The sequence below is a fragment of the Phyllobates terribilis genome, unplaced genomic scaffold, assembly GCF_046119375.1.
Source record: "Phyllobates terribilis strain yellow unplaced genomic scaffold, ASM4611937v1 Scaffold_3__8_contigs__length_932513732, whole genome shotgun sequence".
In the NCBI taxonomy this organism is placed as follows: domain Eukaryota; kingdom Metazoa; phylum Chordata; class Amphibia; order Anura; family Dendrobatidae; genus Phyllobates; species Phyllobates terribilis.
The window spans coordinates 682,504,613-682,522,882 of NW_027362763.1; the positions used below are offsets into that span (position 1 = coordinate 682,504,613).

The window sequence follows — 18,270 nt, forward strand, 5'->3', positions numbered from 1 at the left end:
ATCTTCCTAAACTTTGCACTCCTTGTGAGAATACCCCGCGTCTCAGGGCCTGTGCGATGGAAGGGGCTGAGAAAACTCTCCCAGAACTTTGACAGTGTTTCCCTGCCTCTGCTGGATTGGAGTTGTGTCTCTCTCGCCTGTACTCCTTGGTTGTCCAACGAACTGTGCCCTATGCCGCCAGCGTTTTCAGATGGAAATTTTTTTAATAGTTCCACAACAAGGGCCTTCTAGTACAGACCCATTTTTGTAGACCTGTCCGCCTCAGGAATAAGAGATATAAAGTTCTCCTTGTAGCATGGGTCTAGAAGTGTCACCAACCAGTAATGACTGTCATCCAAAATTTTGAGAACGCGAGGGTCATGGGAAAGGCAGTGTAACATAAACTCAGCCATGCGTGCCAGACTACGAACAGGCAAGACTTCCGTGTCCGCACCAAGAGGATGACTGACCATGCTCCCCTCCACCTCTCTGTCCTCTGGCCATCCACGCTGAACAGACGGTATGACAGTTGTGCAGATAGTACCGTCTATAGCACATGAAACTAGCTCCTGTTCTTCCTCCTCCTCTTCCTCATTGTCACCCAATCCACGTTGGGATGAGATGAGGCTGGGCTGTGTGTAATCACCCTGTATGGTTCCTTGCTCCATCTCATCGTGCTCCGCCTGCAATGCATCCTCTTTGATTGTGAGCAGAGAGCATTTCAGAAGACAGAGAAGCGGGATGGTGATGCTAATTATGGTGTCATCGCCGCTCACCATCTTGGTGGAGCCCTCAAAGTTTTGGAGGATGGTACATATGTCTGACATCCATGTCCACTCCTGAGGTCTTATGTGTGGAGTCTGAACTGAATACCGACGGCCTTGTTGATGCTGGTACTCAACAACTTCCCTCTTCTGCTCACAAATCCTTCCCAACATCTGCAGTGTAGAGTTCCAATGCGTGGGGACATCACACACCAGTCTGTGAGCCGGAAGCTGCAAACGCTGCTGAAACACGGCAAGGGCGCCGGAAGCTGTAGTTGACTTTCTAAAATGGGCACACAGGCGGCGTACTTTAACAAGCAGATCCGGCAGCTCCTGGTAGGATTTGAGAAACCACTGAACCACGAGGTTAAGCACATGGCAAGGCATGGTACGTGTGTGAGCTCGCCTCGCCTCAGAGCCGCCACCAGGTTCCGGCCATTGTCACACACGACCATGCCTGGCTGTAGGTTCAGCGGTGTGAGCCACAGATCTGCCTGCTCTTTCAGAGCTGTCCACAACTTTTCACCGGTTTGTCACCTAAGCATATTAGGTTCAGCACAGCCTGTTGCCGCTTGGCCGAGGCAGTGCTGCAGTGCTTCCAGCTTGTGACTGATGTGGTCATTTCGGAGATGGAAGCTGAAGAGGAGGAGGAGGCTGAGGAGGATGAGGTGCAGGAGCTGTAGACTGTGGGGCAACCCTGATTGACCTAGGGCCCGCAGTCAGGAGGACGTGTTCCGTCCCAAGGTCCGACTTGGTCCCAGCTTCCACTATGTTAACCCAGTGTGCCGTCAGCGAGATGTACTATCCCTGCTCACAAGCACTTGTCCACGTGTCCGTGGTTAAGTGGACTTTCCCGGTAACTGCGTTGTTGAGGGCACGGATAATGTTTTGGGACACGTGCTTGTGTAATGCGGGGATGGCACACCGGGAGAAATAGTGGCGGCTGGGGACCGAGTACCGAGGGACGACTGCTGCCATCAGATTGCGGAATGCTTCTGTCTCCACGAGCCTAAAAGGCAGCATTTCAAGCTCAAGCAGTCGTGAAATATGGGAATTTAGTAGTGTGGCCTGTGGGGCGTTGGCTGTGTATTTGCGCTTGCGTTCTATGGACTGGGGCATGGACAACTGAACGCTGCGCTGGGACAAGGACGTGCTTTCTGATGGTGCTACTTGAGAGTGTGCAACGACAGGTGCGGGGCAGGAGGCATCTTCACATGCACCATGGACAGGGGATTGGCTTGCATGCACAACAGCGGAAGAGGCAGTGGTGCAACCCGCAGACACTGTTCCTGGACCCTGGGGTTCGGCCCACAAAGTCTGGTGCTTTGCTGCCATCTGTCTGATCATGCGGGTGGTGGTCAGGCTGCTAGTTTTGCCACCCCTGCTGATGCTGGCCTGGCAGGTGGTGCAAATGCCCTTTTTGGGGTTATCGGCAGAGTCTTTAAAAAACAACCAGACTCGGGTAGACCTAACAGTTGTACTGGCAACTTCCTTCATGTTGGTGTTACGGGGAACGGTTGCCTGCCTTCTGTCTGCGGCCACCACACGGTTTCTTACTGCCTGCTGGGGTGCTCTGCCTTCTTCCCTCTGTGTGCTGCTGTCCTCGTTCTGCATGTCCTCCTGCCAAGTTGGGTCAGTTACTATATCATCCACCACCTTGTCTTCCACTTCCGCAGCCTGGTCCTCCTCCTGACTTTCTGGCAATTGTGTCTCATTATCGTCCACCTCTTGTGACACTTTTCCACTGTCGCCTTCATGTGACCGTGGCTGCTCAAATATTTGGGCATCACTACATGCGATCTCCTCTTGCCTAGCTGCAAGTGGACCGGGCGAGAGGCCCGAATCTATTAATGGAAAAGTGAACAGCTCTTCGGAGTGTCCAAGTGGGCGATCAGTTGTCTCCGGCACTCGGCATGGTGGGAGGAAGGAGGATCAGGGTGAGGAATATGCAGTCCAGACTCACGGCTACTTAGACTTGACCATGTGGAAGACAGGGTGGTAGTGGTGGTGGTGGCAAAGTGACTGGAAGCATTACCTGCTATCCAATCAACAAAATTTTGACACTGCTCTGTGTTCAATAGTGGAGTGCTGCAGTCCCCTAGGAATTGGGACAGGAAGGTCGGGCGAGAAGATGTGGGTGTTTGTTGTGGCCCAATTTCAGCTTGCCCACGGCCTCGGCCTCTGCATGCACCATCATCACCATCACGTCCAGTTCCCCATCCCTTGCCACGTGCGTTGCCCATTTAAAATGGAGGACAATATCTTCCACGCTCACTACAAATGGCTGAATTTGAGCGCTAAAGAGCGCCAAACTTGCAGGGAGGAGACCCGAGCTCCCGCCGAGCAACCCCGGAAATACTCGGCGAGCGCCGAGCATCTCGAGCAGTGAGATGCTCGGGCGAGCACTGAGCAGTAGCGAGCATGCTCGCTCATCACTACATACTGCTAGAGCAACACTCGAGTGGTGTAAGGGGAAACATGTAAATGTTCTAGAGTGGCTGAGTCACAGCCCAGACCTTAATCCAATTGAGAAACTGTGGTCAGAATTGAAAATTGCTGTTCACCAGAGGAAATCATCTAACCTGAAGGAGCTGGAGCAGTTTTTCCTTGAGGAATGGGCAACAATCCCAGTGGCAAGATGTGGAAAGCTCATAAGAGGCTTATCCAAAGCGACTTGCAGCTCTAATTGCCACAAAAGGAGGCTCTACAAAGTACTGAATTTAGGGGGTGAATAGTTATGCACACTGACGTTTTCAATTATTTTGTCCTATTTGTTGTTTGCTTCACAATAAAAAGAAAACCAAATGTTCACAGTTGTAAGCATGTTCTTTACATGGACTGATGCAAACCCTCAAAAAAAAACAGGGAAATTCCAGGTTGTGAGGTAGCAAAACACGAAAAAATGCCAAAGGGGTGAATACTTTCGCAAGCCATTCTATCTATCCGCAGCATTATTGTTTCTTTTTTTTTACTTTAGTATATTTGCTTTTTTCCCTCTCGGCTGTTCCCTTTACATGATAGAACGAACGCTTTTGCTGTAGATATTTCTCCTCTTTCACAGAGAAAATCCTGTAAATAATGAATAAATAGGAAATTTACAGATCCGTCTGAACAGATTACATCCTCACTCTCCGCCCGCTATAATTCTCGCAAAGTCTCCTCTGGAAGTGAATGGTTGCGCTCCCTTGTCTCAAACAATCTGAATGGAGATTTCCAGAGGCTGACAGCGGCCGTGAAAGTGTAAAAAAAGAGAATAAAAATGTGACAGGAGGAACGTTGTGCTGCTCACGGCTCCTCACAGAGGATGGAAACACCTGAACACTGAGGAGGAAAGTGGTGCTGCTCACGGCTCCTCACAGAGGATGGAAACACCTGAACACTGAGGAAGAAAGTGGTGCTGCTCACGGCTCCTCACAGAGGGTGGAAACACCTGAACACTGAGGAGGAACGTGGTGCTGCTCACGGCTCCTCACAGAGGATGGAAACACCTGAACACTGAGGAGGAAAGTGGTGCTGCTCATGGCTCCTCACAGAGGATGGAAACACCTGAACTCTGAGGAGGAACGTGGTGCTGCTCACGGCTCCTCACAGAGGATGGAAACACCTGAACACTGAGGAGGAACGTAGTGCTGCTCAAGGCTCCTCACAGAGGATGGAAACACCTGAACACTGAGGAGGAAAGTGATGCTGCTCATGGCTCCTCACAGAGGATGGAAACACCTGAACACTGAGGAGGAACGTGGTGCTGCTCACGGCTCCTCACAGAGGATGGAAACACCTGAACACTGAGGAGGAAAGTGGTGCTGCTCACGGCTCCTCACAGAGGATGGAAACACCTGAACTCTGAGGAGGAACGTGGTGCTGCTCACGGCTCCTCACAGAGGATGGAAACACCTGAACACTGAGGAGGAACGTAGTGCTGCTCAAGGCTCCTCACAGAGGATGGAAACACCTGAACACTGAGGAGGAAAGTGATGCTGCTCATGGCTCCTCACAGAGGATGGAAACACCTGAACACTGAGGAGGAACGTGGTGCTGCTCACGGCTCCTCACAGAAGATGGAAACACCTGAACTCTGAGGAGGAACGTGGTGCTGCTCACGGCTCCTCACAGAGGATGGAAACACCTGAACACTGAGGAGGAACGTAGTGCTGCTCAAGGCTCCTCACAGAGGATGGAAACACCTGAACACTGAGGAGGAAAGTGGTGCTGCTCATGGCTCCTCACAGAGGATGGAAACACCTGAACACTGAGGAGGAACGTGGTGCTGCTCACGGCTCCTCACAGAGGATGGAAACACCTGAACACTGAGGAAGAAAGTGGTGCTGCTCACGGCTCCTCACAGAGGATGGAAACACCTGAACACTGAGGAGGAACGTGGTGCTGCTCACGGCTCCTCACAGAGGATGGAAACACCTGAACACTGAGGAGGAAAGTGGTGCTGCTCATGGCTCCTCACAGAGGATGGAAACACCTGAACTCTGAGGAGGAACGTGGTGCTGCTCACGGCTCCTCACAGAGGATGGAAACACCTGAACACTGAGGAGGAACGTAGTGCTGCTCAAGGCTCCTCACAGAGGATGGAAACATCTGAACACTGAGGAGGAAAGTGATGCTGCTCATGGCTCCTCACAGAGGATGGAAACACCTGAACACTGAGGAGGAACGTGGTGCTGCTCACGGCTCCTCACAGAGGATGGAAACACCTGAACACTGAGGAGGAAAGTGGTGCTGCTCATGGCTCCTCACAGAGGATGGAAACACCTGAACACTGAGGAGGAAAGTGGTGCTGCTCATGGCTCCTCACAGAGGATGGAAACACCTGAACACTGAGGAGGAACGTGGTGCTGCTCACGGCTCCTCACAGAGGATGGAAATACCTGAACACTGAGGAGGAAAGTGGTGCTGCTCATGGCTCCTCACAGAGGATGGAAACACCTGAACACTGATGAGGAAAGTGGTGCTGCCCATGGCTCCTCACAGAGGATGGAAACACCTGAACACTGAGGAGGAAAGTGGTGCTGCTCATGGCTCCTCACAGAGGATGGAAACACCTGAACACTGAGGAGGAAAGTGGTGCTGCTCATGGCTCCTCACAGAGGATGGAAACACCTGAACACTGAGGAGGAACGTGGTGCTGCTCACGGCTCCTCACAGTGGATGAAAACATCTGAACACTGAGGCGGCCATTTATGGGGGAACCATGGATAATTAGAGGGGGTCCACGGAGTCTTTAACTAAAGGGGGTCTATAAGCTCTATAATTAAAGGGAATCTAAAATGTCTACAATTAAAGGGGGTCCTACGGAGTCTATTGTTAACCCCTTCCTGGCCAGGCGATTTTTCATTTTTGTGTTTACGTTTTTTCCTCCCCTTCTTCCAGGAGCCCCTAACTTTTTTTTATTTAGTCATATGAGGGCTCGGTTTTTGGCGGGACGAGTTGTAGAATTTGACTGACACCATTCACTTTACCATATAATGTGCTAAAAATTAGGGGGAAAAAATTCTAGGTGTGGTCAAATCCCAGAAAAAAAAAGCAATTTTGCCATTGTTTTTAGGGTTTTCTTTCTACGATGTTCATCGTGCGGTAAAAATGACTCGGTAATATGTTTCTCTGGGTCTATACGATTATGGCGATACCAAACTTATAACTTTTTTTTATTTAAGTAGTAAAAAGAAATGTGGGATTTTCCGAGACTTTTCTATTTTCCCTTTGAAGAAGTTGTGTGAAAGCATATTTCATCCTGGAAAGCGTTTTCATCTTTTTTCATTGATACTTTTTTGGGGGCAGATATAAAATTTTGATAGCTTTATTTTCTTACAAATTTTTAGGGAGGAGTAGAAGCATAAGAAAACTGCAATTCTTGCATTTTTTTTTCTTATATCACCATATAAGAATTTTTTTTTCAATAAATCACACTTTTACAAATGGGGCAAAAACAAACATGTTTTTTTTAAAGTTCCTCTAGCAGAAAAATGGCGCACAGATCACCATAAAGACCTAATGAGGAGCTAATCAGCGCCAAATATTGAACAGCTTTAATATTCAAGGGTTTGTCCCATAAAAGTCCACCACTGCTAGAAAACCTTAGTCTTTGATTCTTCATCTAAATAGATCCAAACTCTGTGTTTCTTAATTTCCTAATATATTTTTATAGCAGTGATAGCTTTGGTTTAATGATACAGAGCTCCAAATCCCAGGCATAGACTTAAAATTTAATTATAAAAATTGCGTTACCTGCAGCCACCACTAGAGGGAGCTCACTAGTTTACTGCATACAACTCACACATTGGAGATTACACTAAAACATTAGTAACCTGAGCTCCCTCTAGTGGTAAACTGTATAATTTATATCATTGTTCAAGGTGAGCATAAGTTTCAAAGCAAACCTGCTATTTCAGACTTGCTTTTTAGAATAAGCTGCCATGTATGTGTGTGTGTGTGTGTGTGTGTGTGTGTATGTGTATATGATGAATAATACAATTTCTGGCCATTATATAACTTGCATGTTTCACAAGTTTTCCATTAGATGCCTCTTATACACAACACCCACAGACATGAGGGATTCCTGATCTCCTTTCTCTGTGCAACACATGTTCAGCAGCAGCACCAGCATGGAGGACATTATACAAAAGTACTGAGCAGTGTAACTGTGATTCCAAACAATGGAGTGAGATAAAACACTTACTAGCTGTTATGATGTCTCCCTTACACAGAACACACATGAAAGATCTCTGCTCTTAATCCCTTATTTAGTACATAGACAAAAGCAAAAGCAGCATTGAGGACAATATACATCAGTATTGAGCAGTGTAGAAGCAAATCCAGCACTAGGGTGAGATAAAACACTTAATAGAAAGCAGTAGCTCCATCTCTATGTGTTTCTCTGCCTGTGCTACTCTGCTACTCCCTTCTACTCCCGTTTCCCATTGACTTTAATAGGCAGCTGTAACATGACCCCTAAGTGAAATGCCAGTGTCTTTTTTCCCATCTATTTTGATCACTATGGATTTTTACGTTTTTTCAGAGCGAATGATGAGTTTAGGAAGCAGGAGGGAGGGGAAGACGTGGCTCATAAGTGGAGAAAGAGGCAATTTTTTCTGATATACTACAAAGTTTGTCATATTTGCTTTTACTAGTGATCTATGAAAAGTTTCTTGACCATTTACTTTCACAATTTCTGGCTTTTTCTCCGCTCCCTTAATTTTCGTCTATTCATACCAGTGTAATGACGATGGCAGTAGAAAAGCTGCCGCATGGAATCACTACCTAGTGCCGAGCGTCTTCCCTGACACTTTCTATCGCGTGCGCTCATTCCCCCACCGACTTCTGCTCTCTGCCAACTCCAAATGTCATTTTTAGAACTGACGAGAGATCTGCAATCTGCTCAGCCAGAAAGGCTGCAAAAGGCAACCTGTGCCCTATCCATTGCTGTCTACCTCTACATCCACACTCATGACACTACTAGTCTCAGCATGCCCTATTAGCCTTTCTGAATTTATTATGGCAGAGCAGGATTTTTTTTAAAGGGGGTTTCTAAGATTGTCCATGACACAGGACAGAATAATCCTCCTCCACCCTCTATTTATCTACATGTATTATAAAATAAAAAAAAAACATATACTCTCCTCCCGGACCGGTGCAGTCAATCAGTGGCTGCTGATAGGCTGCAGCGCTCATGAGACATAACAAGGTCACATGATTGATAGAACATCGCTGGTCTGGAAGTGGTCTGGTCTGGTATGCTATGATCTGGCCAGCTTCAGAGCAGCACTTTCCAAACTCTATGTCAAACAGCTTGTAAGTGCTGCGCTCCTTGCCTAGGGGACTGGCCACCACTGACAGACTGCAGAGGGTGGTCGGTAACCTTAGTAACAAGTAGTAAACTATAAAATTAAAATTACTTCCAATCTTGAGGAAGGACATTTTTAATAAGAAGTAAATTACAAAGTTGCTTGTTTTTAGAAGCTTTTTGCAATTTTATCTGGTGAGTAGAGATGTGTTCGGTTGAAAACTTCGAGCACGGACTTCTCCCGGAAGTCTGTTTTATTGTCGGGACGAGAGAGAGAATTTTCCAGTTCCAAAGTTCGGCTCTCCATTGTTTTCAATGGGGTTTGGGTTCAAGTTTGGGTACAGTACTGGTACCCAAACTGAACTTTGGACTAAAGTTCGGATTGGATACCAGAACCTGAACTTCCCCGGGTCTGCTCATCCCTAGCAGTGAGCTTCCCTTAGTGACTGCAAAATTTAAAAAAAAATGGTTTTCATTCATCTAAGTCATTCCAGAACTACTTAGAGGGGGGATTTGTGGTGACCCCCTTTAAGTTTGCCCATGCACACCAGGGAAAGAGATAGATGGGGATCCAAGAATTTACCCGATAGTTTCTGAAAATCCCATTGACTTGAATGGAGAGCGAGCTTGTAATTGCCTGATCTGAGCAAATATGGTTATATGGGGGTCCCAGAGGTGGTGCCCCGAAACAGCAACCATTAATGATATACATAGTGTACAAGAAAAACCATCATCTTCCCTAGTAATGAGAATAGCAATGCAAACCGTAATATTATGACAATTAGGAGGTTCTGCAGCAGCTGTGTCTTTATAAATAACCATAGTTACTTCCATAGGAATCTTAAAGGAGCAGTGACCCAGCTCCCCCCCTGCAGTTACCCGCGAGTCATATATGGATGCTGCTCTTCAGCACCAGTTCTGTGAAGCCCCCGAATCCCGGCAGTAATATCACCATTTATAGGCAGGAGGCGCCGCTGGATCCAGCTGTGTGCGCTGCTTATACTGTTTATATATTAATGCCGTACACACAGCACCGGATCAGACACTTCATCCATACAGATAATCCCGGCTGATTACACGTTCAGCATCAATAAGTAATGGCTGCGCCGCTGATCTCTTGTCAGGTGTAATGAGCTGAATGTGTCCGGGACGCGGCGGCCATTCATCAGGGGTAAAGTCCCTCCGTCCCTTCAGATTGGGAGCTGATTAGTAAAATTCTTCATTCAATAGTTGTGCTGTCAGTGCTCCCGGGATGGAAAACGCCGAGGAATACGGGATTATTAATCTGATCACAAAGCGGAAAACTACTTAACACTTCATCTCCTGGATCCTCAGTCTGTTCCAAATATTTCTTCTAGATGATTAATGTCTTATTTATTAACTGAAGGAAAAGTGATACAATGTATCAGTGTTATCAGTATCATGTATACATTATATCCGGGTGTGACATTGTGCCATTGTGTGTGACATTGTGTCAGTGTGCGACATTGTGTCATTGTGTGTGACATTGTATCAGTGTGAGACGTGTCATTGTGTGTGACATTGTGTCAGTGTGAGACATTATGTCAGTGTGACATTGTATCAGTGTGTCACATTGTGTAATTGTGTGTGACATTGTGTCAGTGTGAAACATTGTGTCAGTGTGTGACATTGTATCAGTGTGTGACATTGTGTGCGACATTGTATCAGTGAGTGACATTGTATGTGACATTGTATCAGTGAGTGACATTGTATCAGTGTGTGATATTGTATCAGTGTGTGTGACAATACATCGGTGTGTAACATTGTATCAGTGTGAGACATTGTGTTTGTGTGTGATGTTGAATCAATGTGCTTGACATTGTGTCAGTGTGTGATATTGCATTAGTGTATTAGTATTGTATTAGTGAGTGGCATAGGGTCAGTATGAGACATTGCATGATTGTGTGAAATTGTGCCAATGTGTGACATTTTATCTCTGTGTGTGACATTGTATCAGTGATATCAGGGTATCCGTGTGTAGGGATGTCCTGATCCTTCCTTCACAGCAGATGTTGAGGAAAGAATCTCCAGGCGTGTTATATTTCAACATGCTCAGTCATTTATTCCCAGTGGACTCCTCTGGCAACAGCTTATTCTGCCCTCCTCATTGAAAGTATCTGCATGCTGAGGTTGCATGTGTGCAGCTGAGTGTCCTTTTGTGTAGCTGAGGGTGCATTTGTGTAGCTGAGTGTGCATGTGTGTAGCTGAGTGTCCTTTTGTGTAGCTGAGGGTGCATTTGTGTAGCTGAGTGTGCATGTGTGTAGCTGAGTGTGCATTTGTGTAGCTGAGCGTGCATGTGTGTAGCTGAGTGTGCATGTGTGTAGCTGAGAGTGGATGTGTGTAGCTGAGCGTGCATTTGTGTAGCTGAGGGTGCATGTGTGTAGCTGAGAGTGGATGTGTGTAGCTGAGAGTGGATGTGTGTAGCTGAGCGTGCATTTGTGTAGCTGAGAGTGGATGTGTGTAGCTAAGCGTGCATTTGTGTAGCTGAGGGTGCATGTGTGTAGCTGAGTGTGCATGTGTGTAGCTGAGAGTGGATGTGTGTAGCTGAGAGTGGATGTGTGTAGCTGAGTGTGCATGTGTGTAGCTGAGAGTGGATGTGTGTAGCTGAGAGTGGATGTGTGTAGCTGAGCGTGCATGTGTGTAGCTGGGCGTGCATGTGTGTAGCTGAGCTTGCATGTGTGTAATTGAGCATGCATGTGTATAGCTGAGCATGCATGTGTGTAGATGAGTGCATATGTGCAGCTGAGGGTGCATGTGTGTAGCTGTGCGTACATGTGTGTATTTAAGCGTACATGTGTGTAGTTGAGCGTTCATATTTGTCACTGAGCATGCAGGTGTATGGTTGCGCATGCATGTGTGTAGTTGAGTGTACATGTGTGTAGCTGAGCGTGCATTTGTGTAGCTGAGGGTGCATGTGTGTAGCTGAGTGTGCATTTGTGTAGCTGAGCGTGCATGTGTGTAGCTGAGTGTGCATGTGTGTAGCTGAGCGTGCATTTGTGTAGCTGAGGGTGCATGTGTGTAGCTGAGAGTGGATGTGTGTAGCTGAGAGTGGATGTGTGTAGCTGGGCGTGCATTTGTGTAGCTGAGAGTGGATGTGTGTAGCTAAGCGTGCATTTGTGTAGCTGAGGGTGCATGTGTGTAGCTGAGTGTGCATGTGTGTAGCTGAGAGTGGATGTGTGTAGCTGAGAGTGGATGTGTGTAGCTGAGTGTGCATGTGTGTAGCTGAGAGTGGATGTGTGTAGCTGAGAGTGGATGTGTGTAGCTGAGCGTGCATGTGTGTAGCTGAGCGTGCATGTGTGTAGCTGAGCGTGCATGTGTGTAGCTGAGCTTGCATGTGTGTAATTGAGCATGCATGTGTATAGCTGAGCATGCATGTGTGTAGATGAGTGCATATGTGCAGCTGAGGGTGCATGTGTGTAGCTGTGCGTACATGTGTGTATTTAAGCGTACATGTGTGTAGTTGAGCGTTCATATTTGTCACTGAGCATGCAGGTGTATGGCTGCGCATGCATGTGTGTAGTTGAGTGTACATGTGTGTAGCTGAGCGTGCATTTGTGTAGCTGAGGGTGCATGTGTGTAGCTGAGTGTGCATGTGTGTAGCTGAGCGTGCATTTGTGTAGCTGAGGGTGCATGTGTGTAGCTGAGTGTGCATGTGTGTAGCTGAGAGTGGATGTGTGTAGCTGAGCGTGCATTTGTGTAGCTGAGAGTGGATGTGTGTAGCTAAGCGTGCATTTGTGTAGCTGAGGGTGCATGTGTGTAGCTGAGTGTGCATGTGTGTAGCTGAGAGTGGATGTGTGTAGCTGAGAGTGGATGTGTGTAGCTGAGAGTGGATGTGTGTAGCTGAGCGTGCATGTGTGTAGCTGAGCGTGCATGTGTGTAATTGAGCATGCATGTGTATAGCTGAGCATGCATGTGTGTAGATGAGTGCATATGTGCAGCTGAGGGTGCATGTGTGTAGCTGTGCGTACATGTGTGTATTACAGCGTACATGTGTGTAGTTGAGCGTTCATATTTGTCACTGAGCATGCAGGTGTATGGCTGAGCATGCATGTGTGTAGTTGAGTGTACATGTGTGTAGCTGAGCGTGCATTTGTGTAGCTGAGGGTGCATGTGTGTAGCTGAGAGTGGATGTGTGTAGCTGAGAGTGGATGTGTGTAGCTAAGGGTGCATGTGTGTAGCTGAGCGTACACGTGTGTAGCCGAGCGTGCATGTGTGTAGCTGAGTGAGCATGTGTGTAGCTGAGCGAGCATGTGTGTAGTTGAGAGTGCATGTGTGTAGCTGAGCATGCATGTGTGTAGCTGAGTGAGCATGTGTGTAGTTGAGAGTGCATGTGTGTAGCTGAGCAAGCATGTGTGTAGTTGAGAGTGCATGTGTGTAGCTGAGCATGCATGTGTGTAATTGAGCTTGCATGTATATAGCTGAGCATTCATGTGTGTAGCTGAGTGCATATGTGCAGCTGAGGGTGCATGTGTGAAGCTGAGCGTACATGTGTGTATTTGAGCGTACATGTGTGTAGTTGAGCGTGCATATTTGTCACTGAGCATGCAGGTGTATGACTGAGCATGCATGTGTGTAGCTGAGCGTCCATGTGTGTAGCTGAGCGTGCATGTGTGTAGCTGAGCGTACATGTGTGTGGCTGAGCGTACATGTGTGTGGCTGAGCGTACATGTGTGTAGCTGAGCGTGCATGTGTGTAACTGAGCGTGCATGTGTGTAGCTGAGCATGCATGTGTGTAGCTGAGCGTGCATGTGTGTGGCTGAGCGTACATGTGTGTGGCTGAGCGTACATGTGTGTGGTTGGGCGTACATGTGTGTAGCTGAGCGTGCATGTGTGTAGCTGAGCGTGCATCTGTGTAGCTGAGCGTGCATCTGTGTAGCTGAGCATGCATGTGTGTAGCTGAGCATGCATGTGTGTAGCTGAGCGTGCATGTGTGTAACTGAGCGTGCATGTGTGTGGCTGAGCGTACATGTGTGTGGCGGAGCGTACATGTGTGTGGCTGAGCGTACATGTGTGTGGCTGAGCGTACATGTGTGTGGTTGGGCGTACATGTGTGTAGCTGAGCGTGCATGTGTGTGGCTGAGCGTACATGTGTGTGGTTGGGCGTACATGTGTGTAGCTGAGTGTGCATGTGTGTAGCTGAACGTACATGTGTGTGGCTGAGCATACATGTGTGTGGCTGAACGTACATGTGTGTGGCTGAGTGTACATGTGTGTGGTTGTGCGTACATGTGTGTAGCTGAGCGTGCATGTGTGTAGCTGAGCGTGCATCTGTGTAGCTGAGCATGCATGTATGTAGCTGAGCGTGCATGTGTGTAACTGAGCGTGCATGTGTGTGGCTGAGCGTACATGTGTGTGGCAGAGCGTACATGTATGTGGCTGAGCGTACATGTGTGTGGTTGGGCGTACATGTGTGTAGCTGAGCGTACATGTGTGTAGCTGAGCGTGCATGTGTGTGGCTGAGCGTACATGTGTGTGGTTGGGCGTACATGTGTGTAGCTGAGCATGCATGTGTGTAGCTGAGCGTACATGTGTGTGGCTGAGCGTACATGTGTGTGGCTGAGCGTACATGTGTGTAGCTGAGCGTGCATGTGTGTAACTGAGCGTGCATGTGTGTAGCTGAGCATGCATGTGTGTAGCTGAGCGTGCATGTGTGTAGCTGAGCGTGCATGTGTGTGGCTGAGCGTACATGTGTGTGGCTGAGCGTACATGTGTGTGGTTGGGCGTACATGTGTGTAGCTGAGCGTGCATGTGTGTAGCTGAGCGTGCATCTGTGTAGCTGAGCGTGCATCTGTGTAGCTGAGCATGCATGTGTGTAGCTGAGCATGCATGTGTGTAGCTGAGCGTGCATGTGTGTAACTGAGCGTGCATGTGTGTGGCTGAGCGTACATGTGTGTGGCGGAGCGTACATGTGTGTGGCTGAGCGTACATGTGTGTGGCTGAGCGTACATGTGTGTGGTTGGGCGTACATGTGTGTAGCTGAGCGTGCATGTGTGTGGCTGAGCGTACATGTGTGTGGTTGGGCGTACATGTGTGTAGCTGAGTGTGCATGTGTGTAGCTGAACGTACATGTGTGTGGCTGAGCATACATGTGTGTGGCTGAACGTACATGTGTGTGGCTGAGTGTACATGTGTGTGGTTGTGCGTACATGTGTGTAGCTGAGCGTGCATGTGTGTAGCTGAGCGTGCATCTGTGTAGCTGAGCATGCATGTATGTAGCTGAGCATGCATGTGTGTAACTGAGCGTGCATGTGTGTGGCTGAGCGTACATGTGTGTGGCAGAGCGTACATGTATGTGGCTGAGCGTACATGTGTGTGGTTGGGCGTACATGTGTGTAGCTGAGCGTACATGTGTGTAGCTGAGCGTACATGTGTGTAGCTGAGCGTGCATGTGTGTGGCTGAGCGTACATGTGTGTGGTTGGGCGTACATGTGTGTAGCTGAGCGTGCATGTGTGTAGCTGAGCGTACATGTGTGTAGCTGAGCGTACATGTGTGTGGCTGAGCGTGCATGTGTGTGGCTGAGCGTACATGTGTGTGGTTGGGCGTACATGTGTGTAGCTGAGTGTGCATGTGTGTAGCTGAGCGTACATGTGTGTGGCTGAGCGTACATGTGTGTGGCTGAGCGTACATGTGTGTGGCTGAGCGTACATGTGTGTAGCTGAGCGTGCATGTGTGTAGCTGAGCGTACATGTGTGTGGCTGAGCGTACATGTGTGTGGCTGAGCGTACATGTGTGTAGCTGAGCGTACATGTGTGTGGCTGAGCGTACATGTGTGTGGCTGAGCGTACATGTGTGTGGCTGAGCGTAGATGTGTGTGGCTGAGCGTACATGTGCGTGGCTGAGCGTACATGTGCGTAGCTGAGCGTACATGTGCGTGGCTGAGCGTACATGTGCGTGGCTGAGCGTACATGTGTGTGGCTGAGCGTACATGTGTGTGGCTGAGCGTACATGTGCGTAGCTGAGCGTACATGTGCGTGGCTGAGCGTACATGTGTGTAGCTGAGCGTACATGTGTGTGGCTGAGCGTACATGTGTGTGGCTGAGCGTACATGTGCGTAGCTGAGCGTACATGTGCGTAGCTGAGCGTACATGTGCGTGGCTGAGTGTACATGTGCGTGGCTGAGCGTACATGTGTGTAGCTGAGCGTACATGTGTGTGGCTGAGCGTACATGTGCGTAGCTGAGCTGGGAAGAGTAGTTGCTGACTGCTCCAGTATGTTGTGGGCAGTGTAACTAATATCAGAGAAATCTGCGCTACATTGTCACCATCTATTCAGTAACAATATTAATATAATCTGTATCACTGTGTAATGTGTGAAAGCTGAATCAGTCTTATTAATAGAGATGTGTGTAGCCTTGTATCCTGCCACATAGCATCAGTCATACCAGATTGCTACACTGTATTAGGGCCTGTGCACATGTTGCAGATTTTCTGCATTTTTGTCTCCTTTTTTTTTGCTCAGATTTGTCACAAATCCTGAGGGATTTCCTAGTTCCAACAAAGTGAATGAGATTCCTGAAGTCTCATACACACGTTGCTTATTTGTGCCTTGCAGATTTATATTTGCAGCTCGTCAATTCATTCAGCGTTTTTGCTGTAGATTTCACCCGATACTAATGAGCGGGGGAGAATCTTCACTATAAAAAGGCATGTAAAAAACCCAACAAAATACATCAAAAAGGCTTATTTTAGGTTGTGTTTTTCCTGCCAAGAGATGCAGAAATATTTCTACACCAAATACTTAATGTGTGCACATAGCCTTGGTCTTCAGTCATGTCTGTTGTCTTGACTATACACAGTTGTTAATGAAGTCCAGTGTGTGTATATCAGTGTGAGACATTGTATCAGGATATGTGTATGAGACATTGTGTCAGTGTGTCATATTGTGTCAGTGTGTGATATTGTGTCAGTGTGTGATATTGATGCTGTTCCACATGGATGATATCAGAATAACATTGTATTACATTGTATCAGCAGTAGTAATGCTCAGTTCTCATCCTGTAGTATATGCATCCCTGGGGTACCTGCCATATCTCTGGGCTGTCCAGCATGTCTCTTATGATTTGGGGCTACTTTGTTGTAATGTCGGCAATACTTGTCTTAGGAGCATTGAGTGAGATTGTTGTGAATGATATAAAAGTATATGTGCTAATATTGTATCAGTGAGAAGAGAGGTCTAGTATGTAACAACATCACAGTAGGAGTCTGTTACATTATATCAGTGGGATATGTTGTATCAGAAATATAATCGTTACATTGTATTGTGTATTTAGAATATGGATATACTACTGAGTATCAGTATGTATGATATGTCTATCAGTGTGCTACAAACTATCAGTGTTACATTGTATCCATCATATAATAGTATCAATGAGCTACACTATATCAGATATATGTTACAGTGTATCAGATATATCAGTGTGCTACATCGTATCCGTTACATTGTATCAGTTAGATTGTGTCAGTTACATTGTGTCAGTACTATAGGTATGAGTTTGCTACAATGTATCACTGGTGTTCTGTTATCAGGGAGCTTCTCTCAGTGACAGCAGATTGTTACATTCTATTAGTAAACATTGGAATAAACACGGATTTCACATTGAAATAAACTTTCCAGATAACAGGTGGGAAAGTGAGAGCCATGAGCAGCAGATGCCGGGCTCCTGACCACCAGCCGGGCAGTGCCCCCCAGAGCAGAGCAGACAGACACTTACCCAGCCCTGGTACAAAAGTATTAAGGAAGAGGCAGATGACAGCCACCGGGAAAGGCATGTAGGGGATTGCAGCTCGGAGGGGTCCCTTCTTCTCTCGCACTTGTACGACCACCCCACTGGCTGCGGTGCCCTTCTCTATGGTGTCCCCTTCCTTGACATCCATGCTCCCTGGCTCTGTACACTCCGATCAGATGTGAGTCCCTGAAGTTGGAGGAGGGTTGTGGGGTCAGATGGCGACAGAGTGCAGGGAAGAGTCTCCTGTCTCTCTCCTTTCTCCTCCTCCTCTGCTGCCTCTGTTCTCCCTCCTCCTCCTCCCTCAATCCTGGTGGTGAGAACGCAGCTTCGCACACCGACATGACTACAACCCCCAACATGTGGAACATGACTTCTACTACTCCCAACAGGTGCAGCATGACTACTACTACTCCCAACATGTGCAACATGACTACTACTACTCCCAACATGTGCAGCATGACTACTACTACTATCCCCAACATGTGCAACATGACTACTACTACTCCCAACATGTGCAGCATGACTACTACTAGCCCCAACATCTGCAACATGACTACTACTACCCCCAATATGTGCAACATGACTACTACTATCCCCAATATGTGCAACATGACTACTACTATCCTCATCATGTGCAACAAGACTGCTACTACCCCCAATATGTGCAACATAACTACCACTATCCTCAACATGTGCAACAATACTACTACTACTACCCCAAACATGTGCAACATGACTACTACTATCCTCAACAAGTGCAACATAACTACTACTACCCCCAACATGTGCAACATGACTACTACTATCCCCAACATGTGCAACATGACTACTACTACGTGCAGCATGACTACTACTACCCCAACATGTGCAACATGACTACTACTACCCCCAACATGTGCAACATGATTTCTACTACCCCCAACATGTGCAACATGACTACTACGATCCCCAACATGTGCAACATAACTACTACTACCCCCAACATGTG

The 18,270-nt window shown here is 47.5% G+C and overlaps 1 protein-coding gene across 1 annotated transcript in view; it reads right to left on the minus strand.

The window, feature by feature from the left end:
- Window positions 1-17,608, minus strand: part of STUM (stum, mechanosensory transduction mediator homolog) — an 81,101-nt gene extending 63,493 nt beyond the window's left edge. The window contains exon 1 of the mRNA XM_073671838.1: window positions 17,268-17,608. Within this exon, the coding sequence (XP_073527939.1) occupies window positions 17,268-17,430 (163 nt within the window). The 5' untranslated portion in view covers window positions 17,431-17,608. The remainder of the gene's footprint in view (window positions 1-17,267) is intronic.
- Between the last annotated feature and the right edge of the window lie 662 nt (window positions 17,609-18,270).